The following is a 21,126-nucleotide window of genomic DNA, read 5'->3' as shown; positions in this document are numbered from 1 at the left end:
TCGTGCAGTACCGGCTTTAGAATTGTTGCCGATATACTGAAAATTAATCAGTAAATTGTGTATCGAGTAATTACGAGATATCGAGAGACTGAAGCATGTGATTAGTGACGGTTTTACCAAAAAGTTAACCGAAGTTCGAGATGTAAATATTTGATTGATATAAACTGTGACGGATGACGTTATCCATCAGGTAAATCTTCTATGTTTTCCACAAATGACCCGAAAAACCACGTCAAAATCAAGATGACGCTTATTCGGCTGGTTTCGTGAAGCAATTCGGATCTATTTGCGAAAAACTGCCACCGTAATTACCAGATTTGGTTCGAGTTTTCCTATTTTCGTGTCAAATTTGTTCACAAACACACAAATCTTGGAAAAAATGAATTAATTCTTCAAAGTAATCTCCTTTTAGTTCCAAACGCTTCCAATCTTTGACCTTCACGCCATTTTTTTAATTCTTGGTACAGAAAATAATCCAAGGGGGATAAATCTGGCGAAATGGGTGTACGAAGTGGCGATTCAAAGTTTAATTCGTTAATTTCGGCCATTGCAATAACGGATTTGTGAGCTGGTGCATTTTAGTGACGAAACGTTTTCTTCTTAGCCCAATACGGCCGATTTTTGCTTGATTTCTTCGCTACAACGTTGCCATAAGTTCGTATATTACTCGCAGATTGCTGATTTTTTCTTTTTCAAGATAATGATATGGTACAAAAATCCGGAATTATCGAAAACTTGATGGAAACATCTTCGAAACGTTGTTTTCGTTCTTATCTTACACACAGCTCGGTCGGGTCCAAATTTTCGGTTAATATACGTCCGCTAGATCGCGCACTTTCAGTGGACGACCATCCAGTACCACTTTTTGGATTTTCTTCAAGATTTCTGGAAGTCGTTACTTCATTTGATCGACCCAGAAAACGTCGATGGCTGCCAAACGAATACTAAACAACGTGGAGTATTCAAACTTGAAACACGTGATGTTTAGATAGTGTAGGTACTTTCTAATACAACTACCGCCACCTCTAGGACACGCCGGGTACTTCTGGTACGATCCTCGTATGTTAAATACAAGTTTATCCATTCGAGTTTATTAATCTTTCAAAATATTCGTCATAATCTCTTAATGCGTTCACAAAGTACGTCAAAATCCTTTCCGGAATACGGATTCTTTCACAAAATAGAGTGGCAATTTTCTTAGAGCCCTAATTCCTTTTAGAAACGGGGAAGTTACCTGATCCGCTTATTTTCCAAACTGGCGAAAGACCCCGGGTTACTAAAGCTCTTAAAAAAACTGCAAAATTGCCACTAAAACGTTTCAAAGCCCTTTGTCAGCGCACCGGAGGTATTTCGAACAATATTCCAATTATCAAAAACAAAAAAAAAATAGAAATAACGAATACGAAACGGCCTATTCGAAAATATTTCGTACGGGATCTTATTACTTTCTAAACATTGTTCTTTTCAATAAAATTTCATGCGTTCTTTTCCGGGTTATTGCTTGAAATATTTTATTCGTTTGGCCGGAAACTACTTCTCCAACATATATAAATTGGAGTATTAAAAAAGTTTCTATAGGCATTCGGAGTTTCCCTTGACCCGATTTTCAGTTTCTCGTATTTTTCAACGGGATTCGACAACTTTTCCTTTTTTCTGCGTTGATATTTGTAGTAAAATGGAGAATGCGATGTTGTAAAATAATATCCGTTTTCTAGGAACAAAACCAAACAAAATTTGACCGCAAAAGTGACTGTGGGACGGTTAATCGCTTCCCATACCAATTTTTTGAGGTTAGTTTTTTGTCCCGGCTCGTTCTTCCCTTCCTTTCGCTTAAATCGCTGGTCCAGATCCACTTTTCTGACGTACACACCTCCAAGATTGTATTTTAAAACCAGATTTTGTCTCAACATCTTCATGACGCCAGTATCCGATATGAGACGATTCCTCTCAGTTCACTTTTACATCTTTCATAGTAGATACTCTTCCCAGGAATTCCTCCATTCTTCTTTCCTATTGTACTTGTCTCATTCCTTCTATGCCGATCTTTTTTGCACCTTGGTCATCACACCTGCCTCCAAAGTATCGATTGGACTGGACCAAACCGGATTCAGAAGTGCGTTAACAAAATCGAGATTAATACCGAAGCGAACAGAACTACGAAATGAAGATATCTGGTTAAATGTTGAGGATTTCGAAAAAGCCTTTGACTTTTCATAAAAATTGCACCGCCAGGATACAGTACGAAGGCAATTGACCCAGTAAATCAAAATAGAAAAGGCAATAAGTCAGGATTCGGTCGCTAATGCTGTTTGGTTTGTTAGGGAAAGATATAGAGAGACCTCGTCAACAAAATTGGAAGAAAACCACAAGAAGACACGTGATAAAAGCGACTTCGTCCTACTGGAGCCCCCCTTTGCTCCATTGGGAGCTACATTAAGACGATAATCAAGATTCATCACTACCTCATGTAATTTGAAAGTTTCTTGTTTCTTGCTGCTACCTAAACGCAAAAAAATGGATCTCTGTATTGAAAACTGTAACATTTCGCATCGGTATCAATATCATCGACTGAAATTTCAATTTATTACCTTTCTCACTTTTCGCGCAGGTGGTTGTATCCAACCAAGTGTTTTTGTAACTGAATAGCAAAGCTCTTCGATGTTGTCTGGCTCGTTCTTTGCAAGTTCTACCGCCTCCGCCCGGTACGTACATGTGAGGCGACGGGGGTGGGTACGCTCTTTGAACTACGCGGATCCCCATCCGAATAGTCGAACGTCTGTGCAATTTTTCGTCTACTCGATCTGAAACGAAAACAACGGATTTCAGACGAATCTGTTCTGACTGACATTCAGGCGTCAGTCGGCGTTGTGCTACAGCCGCGTAAACACGTCCGGCATTATTGACGCTCCGGCTCAAATTAAAATTGCGAATGGTGGTGTGGAAATCCATCGGAGAGGTGTGTATGGGGAAAACTACAAGCGTGAAGAGGGCCAAGGGACGCAAATCTGTCGTTTCAGATAACCTGGTTGAACGAATTAACAAAATGTTTGGAGAAAACCGCAGATTCGCCATTACTGTTTTGTCCACGGAATTTCCAGGAGTTTCAAGGTCTGTACAAATCTGTTGACGTTTGTTTTTTCAACCTCCGATCGCTCCGTGCTAACACTACGCCATTGTCGACATTCAGGCGTCAGTCGGCGTCGTGCTACAGCCGCGTAAACACGTCTGGCATTATTGACGCTCCGGCCCAAATTAAAATTGCGAATGGTGGTGTGGAAATCCATCGGAGAGGTGTGTATGGGGAAAACTACAAGAGTGAAGAGGGCCAAGGGACGCAAATCTGTCGTTTCAGATAACCTGGTTGAACGAATTAACAAAATGTTTGGAGAAAACCGCAGATTCGCCATTACTGTTTTGTCCACGGAATTTCCAGGAGTTTCAAGGTCTGTACAAATCTGTTGACGTTTGTTTTTTCAACCTCCGATCGCTCCGTGCTAACACTACGCCATTGTCGACATTAAGACGTCAGTCGGCGTTGTGTTACATCCGCGTAAACACGTCTGGCATTATTGACGCTCCGGCCCAAATTAAAATTGCGAATGGTGGTGTGGAAATCCATCGGAGAGGTGTGTAGGGGGAAAACTACAAGAGTGATGGTGTCCAGGAGTTTCAAGGTCTGTTTCGTACTCTATTGATACCGAAGGGTTAGGCTACATTGGCGGTAACTTTCTTTGAAGTGTAACCAACCTTTTTGTGTGTTTTTTATTCATCGGAGGTTGAATAATAAACGGACTTCGTATATTAAAAATTCACTAAATAGAAGCCGAATTAGAAGTCCTTCCTTCCTTCCCCGGAAGCTTTTGCACACAGACCGGGATAATTTATGGGTATTTAAAACTGCAACTAAAATTTTCGATACCCTCTTTTGAATATCACCGAATTGATTTATGATCGACAGAATATCTGATTCCAAAATCATCATACGGAGCAATCGAATGTTGAACGTGCATCTGGACATCTTCTTCAAGGCATTCTGCTTGGAACGACCGCGAAAATTCGTGCCGATCAATATTTTCATTTACGAACCTCAATTCACCAAAAAAAGTTGAAATTACACTCTGTTTTTATCAGATTGAGGCTCTGCTTTAAAATTGATCAGGTTTTCCAAAAAACTGAGTTAAAAAGTAACTAAAATACTGATAAACATGCACGTTTCGACAACTCAAATTTTCCAAATGATTGTGGACACTCATTTTGTGTCACATTCCACGTAAACCACCGTCGAGCGTCCCGTAGACTCTTGGTAGTCGATGCAGATGGAAAATTGGTTAGTTTTAGTTTTGTTTCATCACGTATTGTTTCGTTTTTTGTATTTGGAAGAAGATTTTTCCAAAAGATACCATCGATTAAGACAAATTTGGAAATTAGGTTATCAATATGAACCAAATTGAACCGACGCGAGGACTAGGTTGAATCGCGGCTTCAGAACAATGTAAATTAATCGATTCTGGGAGGTACGTAAACATCGAGGAAATAAAGAGATTTTTTAGTATCTGAAATATAAAAATAGCAACCCTCGTATAAGAATTTTCATTCCCGATAAAATTCGAAAATCACCTCGCGCGATCGGCTATCCAAACAAACGTTGTAAATTCATGGGGAAAATTACCATAATTATATTATTCAGTATTTTCTCTGGTAACAAATAGAATTTATTATAACAATATTCACATCGGATACGAATTTGCCAACAGTTTAGACAAGCAACGAAAGTGATTTTCATATTTACATTGTAAACTTAGCCATGTCATGTCATATGTCAAAACTGTATTTGATTTCGGTGTAGAGATGCTAATTCGAACGCTGCGGCTGTCTAGACAGTTGATGCGCAGTAACCCATTGCGCTTAAGCATCAGTGACGTCATTTGTTTACTTAAATTCACTCACTCTATTATATATTTGTTATTAATGGTCTAGTTGTGTGGTAGAAATTAATTAATGACGTTGTTTTGGGTGATTTTACATTCTAATTATGTTTTTACTACTCACTACAGAGAATTCCTAACCTTAAACTATCTTCTGAGGTAGATATACATTTTTTTTCTTAATAATTAAGTGAGATGTTTCAGAAAAACTGTTCAGGAACGATTTTGTACGTTTAGTTTGTTTAAATTGATTTATATTTCTCGGTTCTGAGTCTTTTCCTTCGAAACGTATTTGCGTAAACTTTAGACCAGTTTGAGTCCCGTTAAACGTCATCAGTACAACATCATTAATACGATACATTCTTACCGACATAAGCTCGGATATCGTAGCTTGTACCGATTGGCGCTCCATGGTATTCTTTGGCCGGAACCAATTGGACGCTCGGTGGAGCCAACGGAGTGATTTCTAAGTTGAAAGGGTACGCGTTGCTGCCAAGTCTTTTTATTAAGGCTTCCTATAAAACAAACAAACACGGTTACAACTCAATCTTCGTGATACGTCATTTGTTGCTCGACCTACCTGGAGGGGTGTAATTGACTCCGACATCGATGGATTGGGGGGATAGAGTTGAACCAGACACATGATTGCTTCGTTACAAAATTTTAGACCCATCACTTCTTCATCTTCTCTACCATATCTGGAAAGATGATCTGGTTAAATGTGATCTATTGATGAATTTAATGAAAATGAAGATGCCATCTATACAATTGCTGATTCATGGAAAGAACTGGAACCTTTTGATTAGCAAAAATCTCGGTGTGAGCTTTGGCCTGTAATTATGACTGAAAGTGACCAGATGAAGAAGACGACGACACACAAGAAATCACTAGAAAGACCTATAAAAGCGTACAACCGAATGTCCCAGTGCCAGTGAAGCTGAGGAATGAAAAAAACTGTTCGAAACTAGTTAGGACCTCAATGAAATTATCGGCGATGTTTTGGAAAATAATGTTGAAGAAACTGTGAACGAGGATTCGGATTCAGCATAGACCCCAGTAATTCAAAAAGGTCTTTTGGAAGTCTCAAATCTATTACTAAATAATTCAGTTTGTGGATTGTATTGACCTGAGGTCGATGGCTCAGAATCGCTTTCCATGGACTCGGTGTGAGATAGTGAAGTAGTGTCAAATTTGACATTATCTGTTGTGGATATAGAAGATATAGAACCGTACTCAAAACGCTCCCTTGGGGAACATCTGCGTAGATTAGATGTATCGTTGAGTATTGATTTTGGTACTTCACCAAGAAATGCGCCTTTTCGCAAGGCGGGCTCGACAGAGATGGATGGAGACGCCTGGCACGGAGACAAGCGAAGGCCCATTTAGTCGGACCCGGTTCGTCTCTTACCAAACAACTGCTCCAGCTAAATAGGCGCGGAACGACATCAGGGAGTTCAAGCCGAAACGCCTGATCGGCTTCTTAAAGGACATTGGACTTTGGTGGGGCACGACGGCCTATCTGGAGGTGGTCTATGTGTTCAACGGCTTATTCAGGTAATTGTTGACATGGGGAGTCATTTTTAAGAGATTTAACACCACTTGGAATCGACTTCTTCGACAGTTTAGCCAATATTGAAAGTAAACTCATTGGTCTATAGGAAGTAACTTCTTCGTCAGGTTTTCCAGGTTTAGGTTGGGATTATTTCAGCTAATTCCCATTGAACATAAAGAGTTCTGAGTTTTGCATTAATAATTATGGTATTAATGGCTTATTCAGGTGATTGTTGACATGGGGAATGATTTTTAAGAGATTTAACACCACTTGGAATCGACTTCTTCGACAGTTTAGCCAATATTGAAAGTAAACTCATTGGTCTATAGGAAGTAACTTCTTCGTCAGGTTTTCCAGGTTTAGGTTGGGATTATTTCAGCTAATTCCCATTGAACATAAAGAGTTCTGAGTTTTGCATTAATAATTATGGTATTAATGGCTTATTCAGGTAATTATTGACATGGGGAATGATTTTTAAGAGATTTAACACCACTTGGAATCGACTTCTCCGACAGTTTAGCCAATATTGAAAGTAAACTCATTGGTCTATAGGAAGTAACTTCTTCGTCAGGTTTTCCAGGTTTAGGTTGGGATTATTTCAGCTAATTCCCATTGAACATAAAGAGTTCTGAGTTTTGCATTAATAATTATGGTATTAATGGCTTATTCAGGTAATTATTGACATGGGGAATGATTTTTAAGAGATTTAATACCACTTGGAATCGACTTCTCCGACAGTTTAGCCAATATTGAAAGTAAACTCATTGGTCTATAGGAAGTAACTTCTTCGTCAGGTTTTCCAGGTTTAGGTTGGGATTATTTCAGCTAATTCCCATTGAACATAAAGAGTTCTGAGTTTTGCATTAATAATTATGGTATTAATGGCTTATTAAGGTAATTATTGACATGGGGAATGATTTTTAAGTGATTTAACACCACTTGGAATCGACTTCTCCGACAGTTTAGCCAGTAGTGGAAGTACCAGGCTTATTACAGCTAATTTCCACTGATTTCCAAAAGATTTAAATCGACCTGGACTTCTCTTAATGTTATTTTTTTTTAGAAGAGGTTCCAGTTTGTCACATTGTCATTTATATATGAAAAGTTAGGTTAAGGAACATTCTGTTGTCATTATTAGTTTCCCTTTGTATTTGATAATGATGATTAAGTATCGAAATACCAAAAAAATGAATCAGTAAATAATAAATTCTGTATAATAATAAAATTCCTTTTGGTGTACGACATGCTTTGTAAATAAACGACAAACCGAGCTGAATTTGGGGTGGATATTATGAAAACCTGTTGGTCCGACGTATATTTCATTCGAAAACGACGTTTTTGTTCCGGAAAACTGCTTCCCTTCATTTGTGCTACATTCTCACGATCATTATTTCCTTTGCCACATATCGTTTCTCTAAATAAAGCCAACGGAATGGAATGTGGAAACTATACTAAAGAAAATTAGACAAATGGAATTTCACTAATTGAATGATTTTGTTTATTTTCAACCAGAATTTACTCGAATTTCGTATAGGAGTGGACAAATGAAAATTGAATTTTTTCAAATTTATACTCAATTAACAAGCATTTTATACGGGGATCGACCCAGAAGTACCTGGCGTTTCAATATTGAAGACGCCACGTTGTTTAGTAGTTTAGTTTAGTACCGACAGATGACTATCGACTTATTACAACGTTTCAGCGAAGAAATCAAGCAAAAACGGCCACATTTGTATAAGAAAAAAGTGTCGTTTCATACATCCTATTTACCAGATTTTGCACCCTTGGATTATTTTCTGTGAAAAGTGTATCAAACGTGGGAAAAAACTATGGAGCTAAAAGAAGAAAAATTTTTGTGGTTTATTTGTTGGGCCAGGTACTTCTGGAACCATCCTCGTATACGATAATTTTATTCTTCAAAAAATTCTACGCATTTTTCATTCCACAAGATTCAGTCTATCTAATCAAATAAGAAGTAGGGGCAAGTTAATTAAAATAGAGACGTTTTACGATCCTATTGACTGCGCCATTTATAATTTTGGTTTTTAAAAATTTAATGACGTCACAGTTTTTAACAAATAGTCTTATATACAGGGTATCCAAGTACTTAATGTCAAAATTTCAAGGGAAAGTGATGAAAGGAGAAAAGTCGGGACTATTTTTCAAAAATTAACGATTTAAATGCCCGCGACTAATTGGAAGATTGAACATTAACGAGAGATCTTTTTGTACCTATATGTGACAGAAAAATAACCAAAACAAGTGTTTTTGAACAAAAAAACCGTCAATTCATAAAAAACGAATGTTTCTAATATTTTCTTTATGGATATTTCGTATAATTTTGCATTTTTTTTCTAATATATTATAAAACTAGCTTATAAATAAAATGAATCGGAGATTTTATATATTTTAGGATCTTAATAATGTTTCATTTTCATAAAAAAATGTACTTTCTTCGTATCTCGAAATATATATTGAATTCTGAATAAATCGTTATTAAATTATGATTTAACCTAACCTAACCTTAACCTAACCTAACCTAACCTAACCTAGTCTAACCTAACTTAACCAAAACAAGTGTTTTTGAACAAAAAAACCGTCAATTCATAAAAAACGAATGTTTCTAATATTTTCTTTATGGATATTTCGTGTAATTTTGCATTTTTTTTCTAATATATTATAAAACTAGCTAATAAATGATATGAATCGGGGATTTTATATATTTTAGGATCTTAATAATGTTTCATTTTCATAAAAAAATGTACTTCTTCGTATCTCGAAATATATATTGAATTCTGAATAAATCGTTATTAAATTATGATTTAACCTAACCTAACCTTAACCTAACCTAACCTAACCTAACCTAGTCTAACCTAACTTAACCAAAACAAGTGTTTTTGAACAAAAAAACCGTCAATTCATAACAAACGAATATTTCTAATATTTTCTTTATGGATATTTCGTGTAATTTTCCATTTTTTTTCTAATATATTATAAAACTAGCTTATAAATAAAATGAATCGGGGATTTTATATATCTTAGGATCTTAATAATGTCTCATTTTCATAAAAAAATGTACTTTCTTCGTATCTCGAAATATATATTGAATTCTGAATAAATCGTTATTAAATTATGATTTAACCTAACCTAACCTTAACCTAATCTAACATAACCTAACTTAGTCTAACCTAACCTAACCAAAACAAGTTTTCTTGAACAAAAAAACCGTTAATTCATAAAAAACGAATGTTTCTAATATTTTCTTTATGGATATTTCGTGTAATTTTGCATTTTTTTTTCTAATATGTTATAAAACTAGCTTATAAATGATATGAATCGGGGATTTTATATATTTTAGGATCTTAATAATGTCTCATTTTCATAAAAAATTGTACTTTCTTCGTATCTCGAAATATATATTGAATTCTGAATAAATCGTTATTAAATTATGATTTAACCTAACCTAACCTTAACCTAACCTAACCTAACCTAACCTAGTCTAACCTAACTTAACCAAAACAAGTGTTTTTGAACAAAAAAACCGTCAATTCATAAAAAACGAATGTTTCTAATATTTTCTTTATGGATATTTCGTGTAATTTTCCATTTTTTTTCTAATATATTATAAAACTAGCTTATAAATAAAATGAATCGGAGATTTTATATATTTTAGGATCTTAATAATGTTTCATTTTCATAAAAAAATGTACTTTCTTCGTATCTCGAAATATATATTGAATTCTGAATAAATCGTTATTAAATTATGATTTAACCTAACCTAACCTTAACCTAACCTAACCTAACCTAACCTAGTCTAACCTAACTTAACCAAAACAAGTGTTTTTGAACAAAAAAACCGTCAATTCATAAAAAACGAATGTTTCTAATATTTTCTTTATGGATATTTCGTATAATTTTGCATTTTTTTTCTAATATATTATAAAACTAGCTTATAAATAAAATGAATCGGAGATTTTATATATTTTAGGATCTTAATAATGTTTCATTTTCATAAAAAAAATGTACTTTCTTCGTATCTCGAAATATATATTGAATTCTGAATAAATCGTTATTAAATTATGATTTAACCTAACCTAACCTTAACCTAACCTAACCTAACTTAACCTAGTCTAACCTAACTTAACCAAAACAAGTGTTTTTGAACAAAAAAACCGTCAATTCATAACAAACGAATATTTCTAATATTTTCTTTATGGATATTTCGTGTAATTTTCCATTTTTTTTCTAATATATTATAAAACTAGCTTATAAATAAAATGAATCGGGGATTTTATATATCTTAGGATCTTAATAATGTCTCATTTTCATAAAAAAATGTACTTTCTTCGTATCTCGAAATATATATTAAATTCTGAATAAATCGTTATTAAATTATGATTTAACCTAACCTAACCTTAACCTAACCTAACCTAACTTAACCTAGTCTAACCTAACTTAACCAAAACAAGTGTTTTTGAACAAAAAAACCGTCAATTCATAACAAACGAATATTTCTAATATTTTCTTTATGGATATTTCGTGTAATTTTCCATTTTTTTTCTAATATATTATAAAACTAGCTTATAAATGATATGAATCGGGGATTTTATATATTTTAGGATCTTAATAATGTCTCATTTTCATAAAAAACTGTACTTTCTTCGTATCTCGAAATATATATTGAATTCTGAATAAATCGTTATTAAATTATGATTTAACCTAACCTAACCTTAACCTAACCTAACCTAACCTAACCTAGTCTAACCTAACTTAACCAAAACAAGTGTTTTTGAACAAAAAAACCGTCAATTCATAACAAACGAATATTTCTAATATTTTCTTTATGGATATTTCGTGTAATTTTCCATTTTTTTTCTAATATATTATAAAACTAGCTTATAAATAAAATGAATCGGGGATTTTATATATCTTAGGATCTTAATAATGTCTCATTTTCATAAAAAAATGTACTTTCTTCGTATCTCGAAATATAAATTAAATTCTGAATAAATCATTATTAAATTACCATTTAACTTAACCTAACTTAACCTAACTTAACCTAACTTAACCTAACCTAACCTAACCTAACATAATTCGAAAACTAGAGACTATCAAGACAAGCTTCCTTTGAGGCAAATAAACCCCTTTTGGCCGCTTAATATCGAAATTAGTTTCCAGAATTATTTAAAAATCTCTTCGTGCAGTTTATCCTTATCGTTCATTACCGTCAAATAGAAACTGTCAACCAACTTACCTGAAAGTTAAGGTCACCTGACCATAAACCTTTCTCTCTTCGACGAATTCGGGATCTACCAATAGGACACCTTGAATTCGATCGATTCCCTCAGGCGAAACGATCAAATCGCGAGAGCTCAAATAGAGTGTTAACTTCTGGTTAGGGGAGACCTTTTTGAAAACTCTGCAAACAGAAATTTTACTAAAATTTTCATAAGGAAGTTGTAGAACTGAAAAACAATGGAATTTTTATCGAATAACCTCCGAAAGCTGTGCGAATTTTTTTCCGATCATATAAATATAACGTCAAATCGTTCAAGTGTCGTACGAGCCCTCGTTTCTGAGTTATAGGCCTTGAAAGTTGCGAAATCGGAGCTCTGAACTAGTTAACTTTCACAGGGACACCCTGTACAATCTAAAGATAGCAAAAATTAGTTTTTTTAATCGATTTTTTAACAAAAAGCTACTCTTTGCTTAGTTTTTCAACATTTTACTTTGTGGTTCGAGTTTTCACCCCCGAATTTTTTGCATCAACTTCCAGAACACCTTGTATAATAAATACGATGTAAATAAGTGTATACCGAGTAATACATTTATCTTTAACATAAAAAAAATCGTTTTTTTTTCCTAATATTTAATGATGCGACTGTAAAGTTATTTGAGCTGTCAATTAAACAGTATTCCATAACTGTCACGACTGACATCGCTGTCAAAAAGTAATCGGAAAAATCTTAATCAAGCAATCGGTGAGATTACGACATTTCGGCTGCTTAAAATTCTGTCATTTGTCTTAAATTCATCAATTTCGTTGCCTCCTTTCGATTCTCTGTCAAATAATTTCGTAGATTCTTTGAAACATGTCAGAGCACTTGACAACACTTCAGAAAAATCGATAACTACGTCATTATATAGGCGAAGGATAAAATATTATGGGGATTGAGTCCTGTTTCAATAATCGTCGAAAACGTTGTCGTCGAATCAATTATTATAGAAGTGCCACGAAATTTGAAATATTATTAAATCGAATGTACAGTTTTTTTCGAAATACATAATTACGTTACATTAAATTCCTTTCTTCCTTATCTTTTTATCGTTTCCTTGAAATTTCTTGTATTATTTTCAATATAAAAGGGCTTTCAGCTGGTACGAAAAATCTAACCTAACCAAATATTAAAAATTATGATTACGAAACGGTTTTTGTAAACAAATTCCACAGTATCTTTTAATTAAAGTAGGTATATTTAATTATCCTCCTTTAAGTCTTGAAAATAATGTTTAGCATATAAATAATTTGCTAAGACGGTCGTAACTTTTAAGTTTTAAACACGTTTGAGTTGTTTTTAATTGTTTCTTTTTTCTTAATTAGAATAGAGACGTTTTACGATCCTATTGACTGCGCCATTTATAATTTTCGTTTTTAAAAACATAATGACGCCACAGTATTTTTCAAATAATCTATTGAAACAAAATGAAAAAGAGAATGTTTAATTTATTTACTAAATAAATTAGGAGCATTTGAATCAAGTAAAAATTTTAGTACTAGACTCTCGAAATTTCCATATTTCTGTTATAAAAATGGAATTTTATCGTTTCGCGATCAAAATTTTCTCATTCAAACAAAGAAAAACTCAATTCTGATGATTTTCAATCAGGAAACTGAAAAAAAAGGAAACGTCGTGATGAACACGACAAATTCTGAAGGTAACATTGAATATTTACATTGAAATGAAAAGGTAAACGTTTTCCCTTGTAAAAATCTTTAATAAATTATTTTAAAAGTTCATATTTCATACAAATTTACGCGTTGTAAGTTACATGGTAAAACAGAGACGTTTTAAAATCCTATTGACTGCGCCAATTATAATTTACTTTTTTAAAAATATAATGACGCCACAGTTTCTAACAAATTTTTTTAAAATAAAATGAAAAAGAGAACTTTGTTTCGTTTATTTTCTAAATAAATTAGGAGAATTTGAATCAAGTGAAAATTTTACTACTAAACTCCCGAAATTTCCATATTTCTGTTATAATAATGGAATTTTATCTTTTCGCAATCAAAATTTTCTCATTCAAACAAAGAAAAACTCAATTCTGATGATTTCCAATCAGGAAACTAAAAAAAAGGAAACGTTGTGATGAACACGAAAAATGCTGAAGGTGACATTAAATATTTACATTGCAACGAAAAGGTAAACGTTCTCCCTTGTAAAAATTTTCGATAAATTATTCTAAAAGTTCATATTTCACACAGATTTACGCGTTGTAAGTTACATGGTAAAGCAGAGACGTTTTACGATCCTATTGACTGCGCCAATTATTATTTTCGTTTTTAAAAACATAATGACGCCACAGTTTTTAACAAATTTTTTTAAAATAAAATGAAAAAGAGAACTTTGTTTCGTTTATTTTCTAAATAAATTAGGAGAATTTGAATCAAGTGAAAATTTTAGTACTAGACTCCCGAAATTTCCATATTTCTGTTATAAAAATGGAATTTTCTCTTTTCGCAATCAAAATTTTTTTATTCAAACAAAGAAAAACTCGATTCTGATGATTTTTATTAGGAAACTAAAAAAAAAGAAACATCGTGATGAACACGAAAAATTCTGAAGTTAACATTAAATATTTACTTTGCAATGAAAAAGTAAACGTTTTCCCTTGTGAAAATCTTTAATAAATTATTCTAAAAGTTCATATTTCATACAAATTTACGCGTCGTAAGTTACAGAGACGTTTCAGAATCCTATTGACTGCGCCAATTATAATTTTCGTTTTTAAAAATACAAAACAAAATGAAAAAGAGAAAATAAATAAATTAGGATGATTCAAATCAAGTAAACTCATGACATTTCCACAAACTACGGCTACCAAGATAATAATTACAGTTTGGTTTGGAATTGAAAATACAACCCCAAGGGAATATTATCTTACTGGTAATCTGGAATTTCAGGAATGTGTAATAGTTAGAGTTTTAATGATGTTAATGAACTCTAATTGTTGAGAACAACCGCTGAATTAAAAGCCGAATCATTCCACCAAAAATAGTCTAATATACAGGGTATCCAAGTACTTAATGTCAAAATTCGAGGGAAAGTGATGAAAGGTGGAAAGTCGTGACTTTTTTTCAAAAATTAACGATTTAAATCATTTTTTTCTGATTTAATATTCGTCATTTCAATCCAGTCAAAAGTAAAATATGATTTCCAAATATTTAGGGGGCGAAAATTCGTGACTTCTTTTGATTTTTGTTTCATTTGGGCAACGATTGTCTTGATTTTTGTACTACATTCTATTCCTTCAGAATGTCGCTTACGCATTTTTTATATATTTTGAATTTTCAGCGCAATTTTCGCAAATTGACTTCCAGTTTCCTGTGAACCGCTCCAACCCCTTTATTTTTCGAAATTTTTTTGGATTTTCTGCCTGATCCCGACATCAACTACTTCTTTACTTACTAAGCTGTGTAAAAATGTAAAACACCAAATAATGGATGGTCAATTTGAAGAAAAATTACATCTTGTACTGCTGAATGTAATGTATGCTTTGAGTATCTTGAAATGCCTCAAGTTAAGGAAATTAGAGCCCTCTGTTTTATGGAGAATACGCATCAGTCAATAAAACAACAAACGCGTTCACCAAAAAATTAACAGCACCGCCGCCCAATAATCGAAATTAACTACGTACCCGCCAAAAAAAAATTGTTTCGAATTATTATTAAAAGTTGCGCGAGTGCATGATATCAAATAACCAATTAAAGATTTTAATTTTGAATGGGTAGGTTGCCTCTTTTTATTAATATCTATCAAATGGAGGATAATGAAAAGGGAATCGGGTTCATAAAATTCAAACAACGATATTTGAACGAACTGGAAAACGGAAATACAAAGAGTTTAATTAAAATCGTTCAACAGTTATTAGAAATGGCAATTAAAAGCTAATTAAAGACTAGATTTGATCATATTTTTTGTTATCATTTAACGATCGTAAGTTATAATTGACGCAAAAATTCGCAAACAAAATTTTCTTATTCAAACAAAGAAAAACTCGATTCTGATGATTTTCAATCAGGAAAATAAAAAACTAAATTATTCTAGGTGTTAATATTTCATACAGATTTCTCGCAATTTCCATATTTCTGTTATAATAATGGAATTTTATCTTTTCGCAATCAAAATTTTCTCATTCAAACAGAGAAAAACTCAATTCTGATGATTTTCAATCAGGAAACTAAAAAAAAAGGAAACGTCGTGATGAACACGAAAAATTCTGAAGGTAACATTAAATATTTACGTTGAAATGAAAAGGTAAACGTTCTATCTTGTAAAAATCTTCGATAAATTATTCTAAAAGTTCATATTTCAAACAGATTTACGCGTTGTAAGTTAGATGGTAAAGCAGAGACGTTTTACGATCCTATTGACTGCGCCAATTATTATTTTCGTTTTTAAAAATATGATGACGCCACAGTTTTTAACAAATTTATTAAAAACAAAATGAAAAAGAGAACTTTGTTTAATTTATTTACTAAATAAATTAGGAGCATTTGAATCAAGTGAAAATTTTACTACTAAACTCCCGAAATTTCCATATTTCTGTTATAATAATGGGATTTTATCTTTTCGCAATCAAAATTTTCTCATTCAAACAGAGAAAAACTCAATTCTGATGATTTTCAATCAGGAAACTAAAAAAAAAGGAAACGTCGTGATGAACACGAAAAATTCTGAAGGTAACATTAAATATTTACGTTGAAATGAAAAGGTAAACGTTCTATCTTGTAAAAATCTTCGATAAATTATTCTAAAAGTTCATATTTCATACAGATTTACGCGTTGTAAGTTACATGGTAAAGCAGAGACGTTTTAAAATCCTATTGACTGCGCCAATTATTATTTTCGTTTTTAAAAATATGATGACGCCACAGTTTTTAACAAATTTATTAAAAACAAAATGAAAAAGAGAACTTTGTTTAATTTATTTACTAAATAAATTAGGAGGATTTGAATCAAGTAAAAATTTTAGTACTAGACCCTCGAAATTTCCATATTTCTGTTATAATAATGGAATTTTATCTTTTCGCAATCAAAATTTTCTCATTCAAACAGAGAAAAACTCAATTCTGATGATTTTCAATCAGGAAACTAAAAAAAAAGGAAACGTCGTGATGAACACGAAAAATTCTGAAGGTAACATTAAATATTTACGTTGAAATGAAAAGGTAAACGTTCTACCTTGTAAAAATCTTAATAAATTATTCCAAAAGTTCATAGTTCATACAAATTTACGCGTCGTAAGTTACAGAGACGTTTCAGAATCCTATTGACTGCGCCAATTATAATTTACGTTTTTCTCTCGCCATTAAGTATTTAGACTAAAAGGATGAGGGCTTAATATCTCAACTCCTTGTTTCCTTTATATTAAAAAAAAAATATGAAAATCTAGAAGGTAACGCATCAATCGAAATTCATCTCACAAAAGTGACAACAATATTACGATAGTTACTACTCAAGTTTCGAGATACGGCAACACTGATGGCAATATGTCAAATCTGACATAGTCATCATAAAATTTGACATTGGAGCAACGTGGGACGGCCATTACTGCCGCCACGATAATAAGAGGCTCTCACACATCAAAACAAAAATATTTTTGAATAGTCAAAACATCGAATTGACGGATCATCCGCCGTACAAATCCTTATTTGGCACCCAATGATTTCTTATTTAAGCAAATCATATGTTTTGGAGGTACCCAATTCCAAATATCCAATTATAAATATTTGTTTCAATTCCTCTATATCAAAACTTGCTTATAAACCCTCGTAAGACAAATGTTCTCTAGCTGAACACGTTTTTTATGAATGCCATTCTATGGACAATCAGATCTACGGCAAAATTCTCGCGTGAAAAAAAAATTTGGTTCCAAAGGGGATGTTGATATTACAGTGCGATAATTTTTCGCGTTTGACCCTCAAGAATGATTTTACTGAAAGATATTGTTCAACATTGAAAATTTACATTGTTTACGAGACCCTGTCTATAAAAGAAAATTACTTTTTATGAAAAGAAAGATAGAAGGACGACGCGTTTAAAATTCAATGGCCAGCGTACAAAACGGCGGCGAAAGGAAAAATGATCGATAACTACTTAGCGTCGGGGATGAAATTATTACCGAATTCTCCCTCTGGAGTTTTTGTTTGCACGCTTTAGATCAGAACCGAACATAATGGGTAGTGTCCTGTCAACATAACAAGAAAAACTGGGAACAAAAATGTATGAATGAAAGGAGCCGATTAGATGGATCCTTCTGAACAAAAAAAGAAAATACACCCACCAATTAAGTGAAGGTATCAAATAATTCTGAGGCGAATAGCCTCAGAATTGAATAATGGATGTATAATGTAACAGTTTCTTATTTCTTCAGTTATCTAATTCGATTAAAAAGTAAAAAACTCAACACCAAATTCAAAAATCCCGCGGCGCACTTTGTGATCTCTCTGAAGTTAGCTGCGTTCAGCGAACTGACAGCTGACACACTCAAACATTTGTCTATTGTTTCTATTAATACCAATATAAAACTGAATGTTTATCACAGTCATTTGGGAGGAGATTTCAAGATTTCGAGTGTAAAAAACGAAACGTACAAATTTTTATAGATCCTTTCATGATAAGTTTGGCTGAAATCGTGATACGTTGAAAAAACTTTTTGCTAAAGAATTCTTCAGGAGATTTTGCAGATTTCTGGTTACAGTTACAGTTTTTAAGTAGTTTTGGGATCAACATATGTATGAGAAAAGGTTATTTCAGATCTTAATTATGGTCGTTAACGACTGGATCCACCGTTTGGCCCGACTCTTCAAAATGATCTATACAGTTGAAGACGACACGTTGTTTGGTATTTGTGCGGAAAAATACAAGTTTAGATTTGACTCTGAGTGAGACCCGAAGTAAAATAACAATCAAAACACTGGACTGAAAAGGGAGAACCGTCTCCAAAGACCGTTCCATCTGCAGGCAAAGAAAAATTATCGCACTCATTGCAAAATTTGAGCGAAGAAATCAACGAAATTAATGAATATATAAAAAATAATATCGTAAATTTAGTAAAATTCAATTTATACACTTTGGTGTCGATAGGTAGAGGACGATTTCGAATACATTCCGAGGTTTTATTGAATTTCTCGAATAGATTTGTGGGTCGATAAAAAATTTCTGCAAAAACTCGAATCACACACTCAAAATTATTCGTTCATCAGTAAAATAACAAAACTTTTAATGCTTCCAAGCTTTTCAAAAGACAAAATTCCTCTTGGGAGCCCGAAAAAACATTTTTCAAGTGATGAAATAATGAAATGATTGAGATCTAATTATAATCAACAAGGTTTGAATTTTTTGTCAAGAAAAGTCGACATTCAAGCGTCAGTCGGCGTTGTGCTACAGCCACGTAAACATTCCCGCCATTATTGATGCTCCCGCCGAGTTTTCGTTTTTTACAGGACGCAAATTTGCCGTTTCAGATGATCTGGTTCAACGAATTGACAAAATGGTTGTCGAAAACGGCAGATTCACCATTACTGTTTTATCTACGGAATTTCCAGGAGTTTCAAGGTCTGTTTTGTATGAAATTATTGAGATCTAGTTATAATCAACAAGGTTTGAATTTTTTCTCAAGAAAAGTCGACATTCAGGCGTCAGTCGGCGTTGTGCTACAGCCACGTGAACATTCCCGCCATTATTGATGCTCCCGCCGAGTTTTCGTTTTTTACAGGACGCAAATTTGCCGTTTCAGATGATCTGGTTCAACGAATTGACAAAATGGTTGTCGAAAACGGCAGATTCATCATTACTGTTTTGTCTACGGAATTTCCAGGAGTTTCAAGGTCTGTTTTGTATGAAATGATTGAGATCTAGTTATAATCAACAAGGTTTGAATTTTTTCTCAAGAAAAGTCGACATTCAGGCGTCAGTCGGCGTTGTGCTACAGCCACGTAAACATTCCCGCCATTATTGATGCTCCCGCCGAGTTTTCGTTTTTTACAGGACGCAAATTTGCCGTTTCAGATGATCTGGTTCAACGAATTGACAAAATGGTTGTCGAAAACGGCAGATTCATCATTACTGTTTTGTCTACGGAATTTCCAGGAGTTTCAAGGTCTGTTTTGTATGAAATGATTGAGATCTAGTTATAATCAACAAGGTTTGAATTTTTTCTCAAGAAAAGTCGACATTCAGGCGTCAGTCGGCGTTGTGCTACAGCCACGTAAACATTCCCGCCATTATTGATGCTCCCGCCGAGTTTTCGTTGTCTACAGGACGCAAATTTGCCGTTTCAGAAGATCTGCTTCAACGATTTGACAAAATGGTTGTCGAAAACCGCAGATTCATCATTACTGTTTTGTCTACGGAATTTCCAGGAGTTTCAAGGTCTGTTTTGTACTCTATTGAATTCATTAGAGGCAACATACTTTGAAGAAAGTATTGGAAAACTTGACCACCTCAATCTCTTCGGTAATTACGGTGATTTACGAACTTGCGTTTTATTTACAGCCTATCGAAGGTTGAAAAACAAATTTCGTATATTACAGTTTATTTTTTAGCCTTTGTAGCGTGATGTACACGTGTATATCTCACAGGAAGTAAAAGTTAAACTTTACTAGACTAAAGTACGTGCTTTCGATCGGGGTATGAAGAAAAATATTTTCTTAACGTTGGTAAATTAAATTTTACATTGAAAAAGCAAATTTTTCGTCAAAGTTTTGTCTTTTATATCTTCTTTATTGTGTCAACAAAAGGAAATTATGAGTATCTCACCTTTGTGCGCTCATTCCGTCAGGTATTTGAGTCCCAGGATTATCGCTGATCTCGACATCGGGTTCGGCATTTTCGTTGCCGCTTTTTGTTCTGAAAAAACCGGATTTCAAATACTAAACGTTAATCTTTCTAATATATCATCTATTAAATACACAAATTCGTCAAGAAATCTTCTTTTTAATGACATCAACGACTCCTAATATGACATTTCATTGTTGATAATTGATCAAATTGACAGCTGACACGACCCATCCCTATCTCGCACTATTTTGCTTTATATAGTTGGTAGCCATGTTTTTAGTTAAGTTGGCAGGGGACAAGCACACTTAGACATGTACAAGTGACAGTAGTGACACGAAAATTGTGTCAAATGTTCATGTTCAAACCCACTAAAAATAACAACATGAATAACTAAATAAATAATCAAAGACTCACGTTTCCGCATCCCCAACAATTGGTTGTAAATCGTCCGACGTCATATCCGGTACAATTTCACGTTTATCGTAATCAAAGGTACATTTCCATTTGATTTCACTGATACTAGAATGGCGGGTCGCTTTTCTTCTTTCCGTTGAGGCTATTCCATCTGGAAATGAACAAAAAT

At 33.5% G+C, this 21,126-nt stretch overlaps 1 protein-coding gene across 2 annotated transcripts in view; it reads right to left on the bottom strand.

Annotated features, from left to right (window-relative positions):
* LOC130895652 (arrestin homolog) overlaps window positions 1-21,126 on the bottom strand; it is a 52,945-nt gene that overhangs the window by 9,459 nt on the left and 22,360 nt on the right. The window contains exons 2-7 of one of the 2 annotated variants that reach the window (XM_057803085.1): window positions 20,958-21,108; window positions 20,523-20,612; window positions 11,732-11,896; window positions 5,506-5,623; window positions 5,293-5,440; window positions 2,589-2,801 (exon numbers count right to left, since the gene is read on the bottom strand). In XM_057803085.1, coding sequence (XP_057659068.1) covers window positions 2,589-2,801; window positions 5,293-5,440; window positions 5,506-5,623; window positions 11,732-11,896; window positions 20,523-20,612; window positions 20,958-21,001 — 778 coding nt within the window. In that variant the 5' untranslated portion in view covers window positions 21,002-21,108. The remainder of the gene's footprint in view (window positions 1-2,588; window positions 2,802-5,292; window positions 5,441-5,505; window positions 5,624-11,731; window positions 11,897-20,522; window positions 20,613-20,957; window positions 21,109-21,126) is intronic. The other variant, XM_057803086.1, reaches the window with a different exon arrangement.

The sequence above is a fragment of the Diorhabda carinulata genome, chromosome 6 (assembly GCF_026250575.1).
Source record: "Diorhabda carinulata isolate Delta chromosome 6, icDioCari1.1, whole genome shotgun sequence".
NCBI classification, from domain to species: domain Eukaryota; kingdom Metazoa; phylum Arthropoda; class Insecta; order Coleoptera; family Chrysomelidae; genus Diorhabda; species Diorhabda carinulata.
Note: the sequence above shows the minus strand (reverse complement) of the source record. Positions and strands in the feature narration are given on the sequence as shown.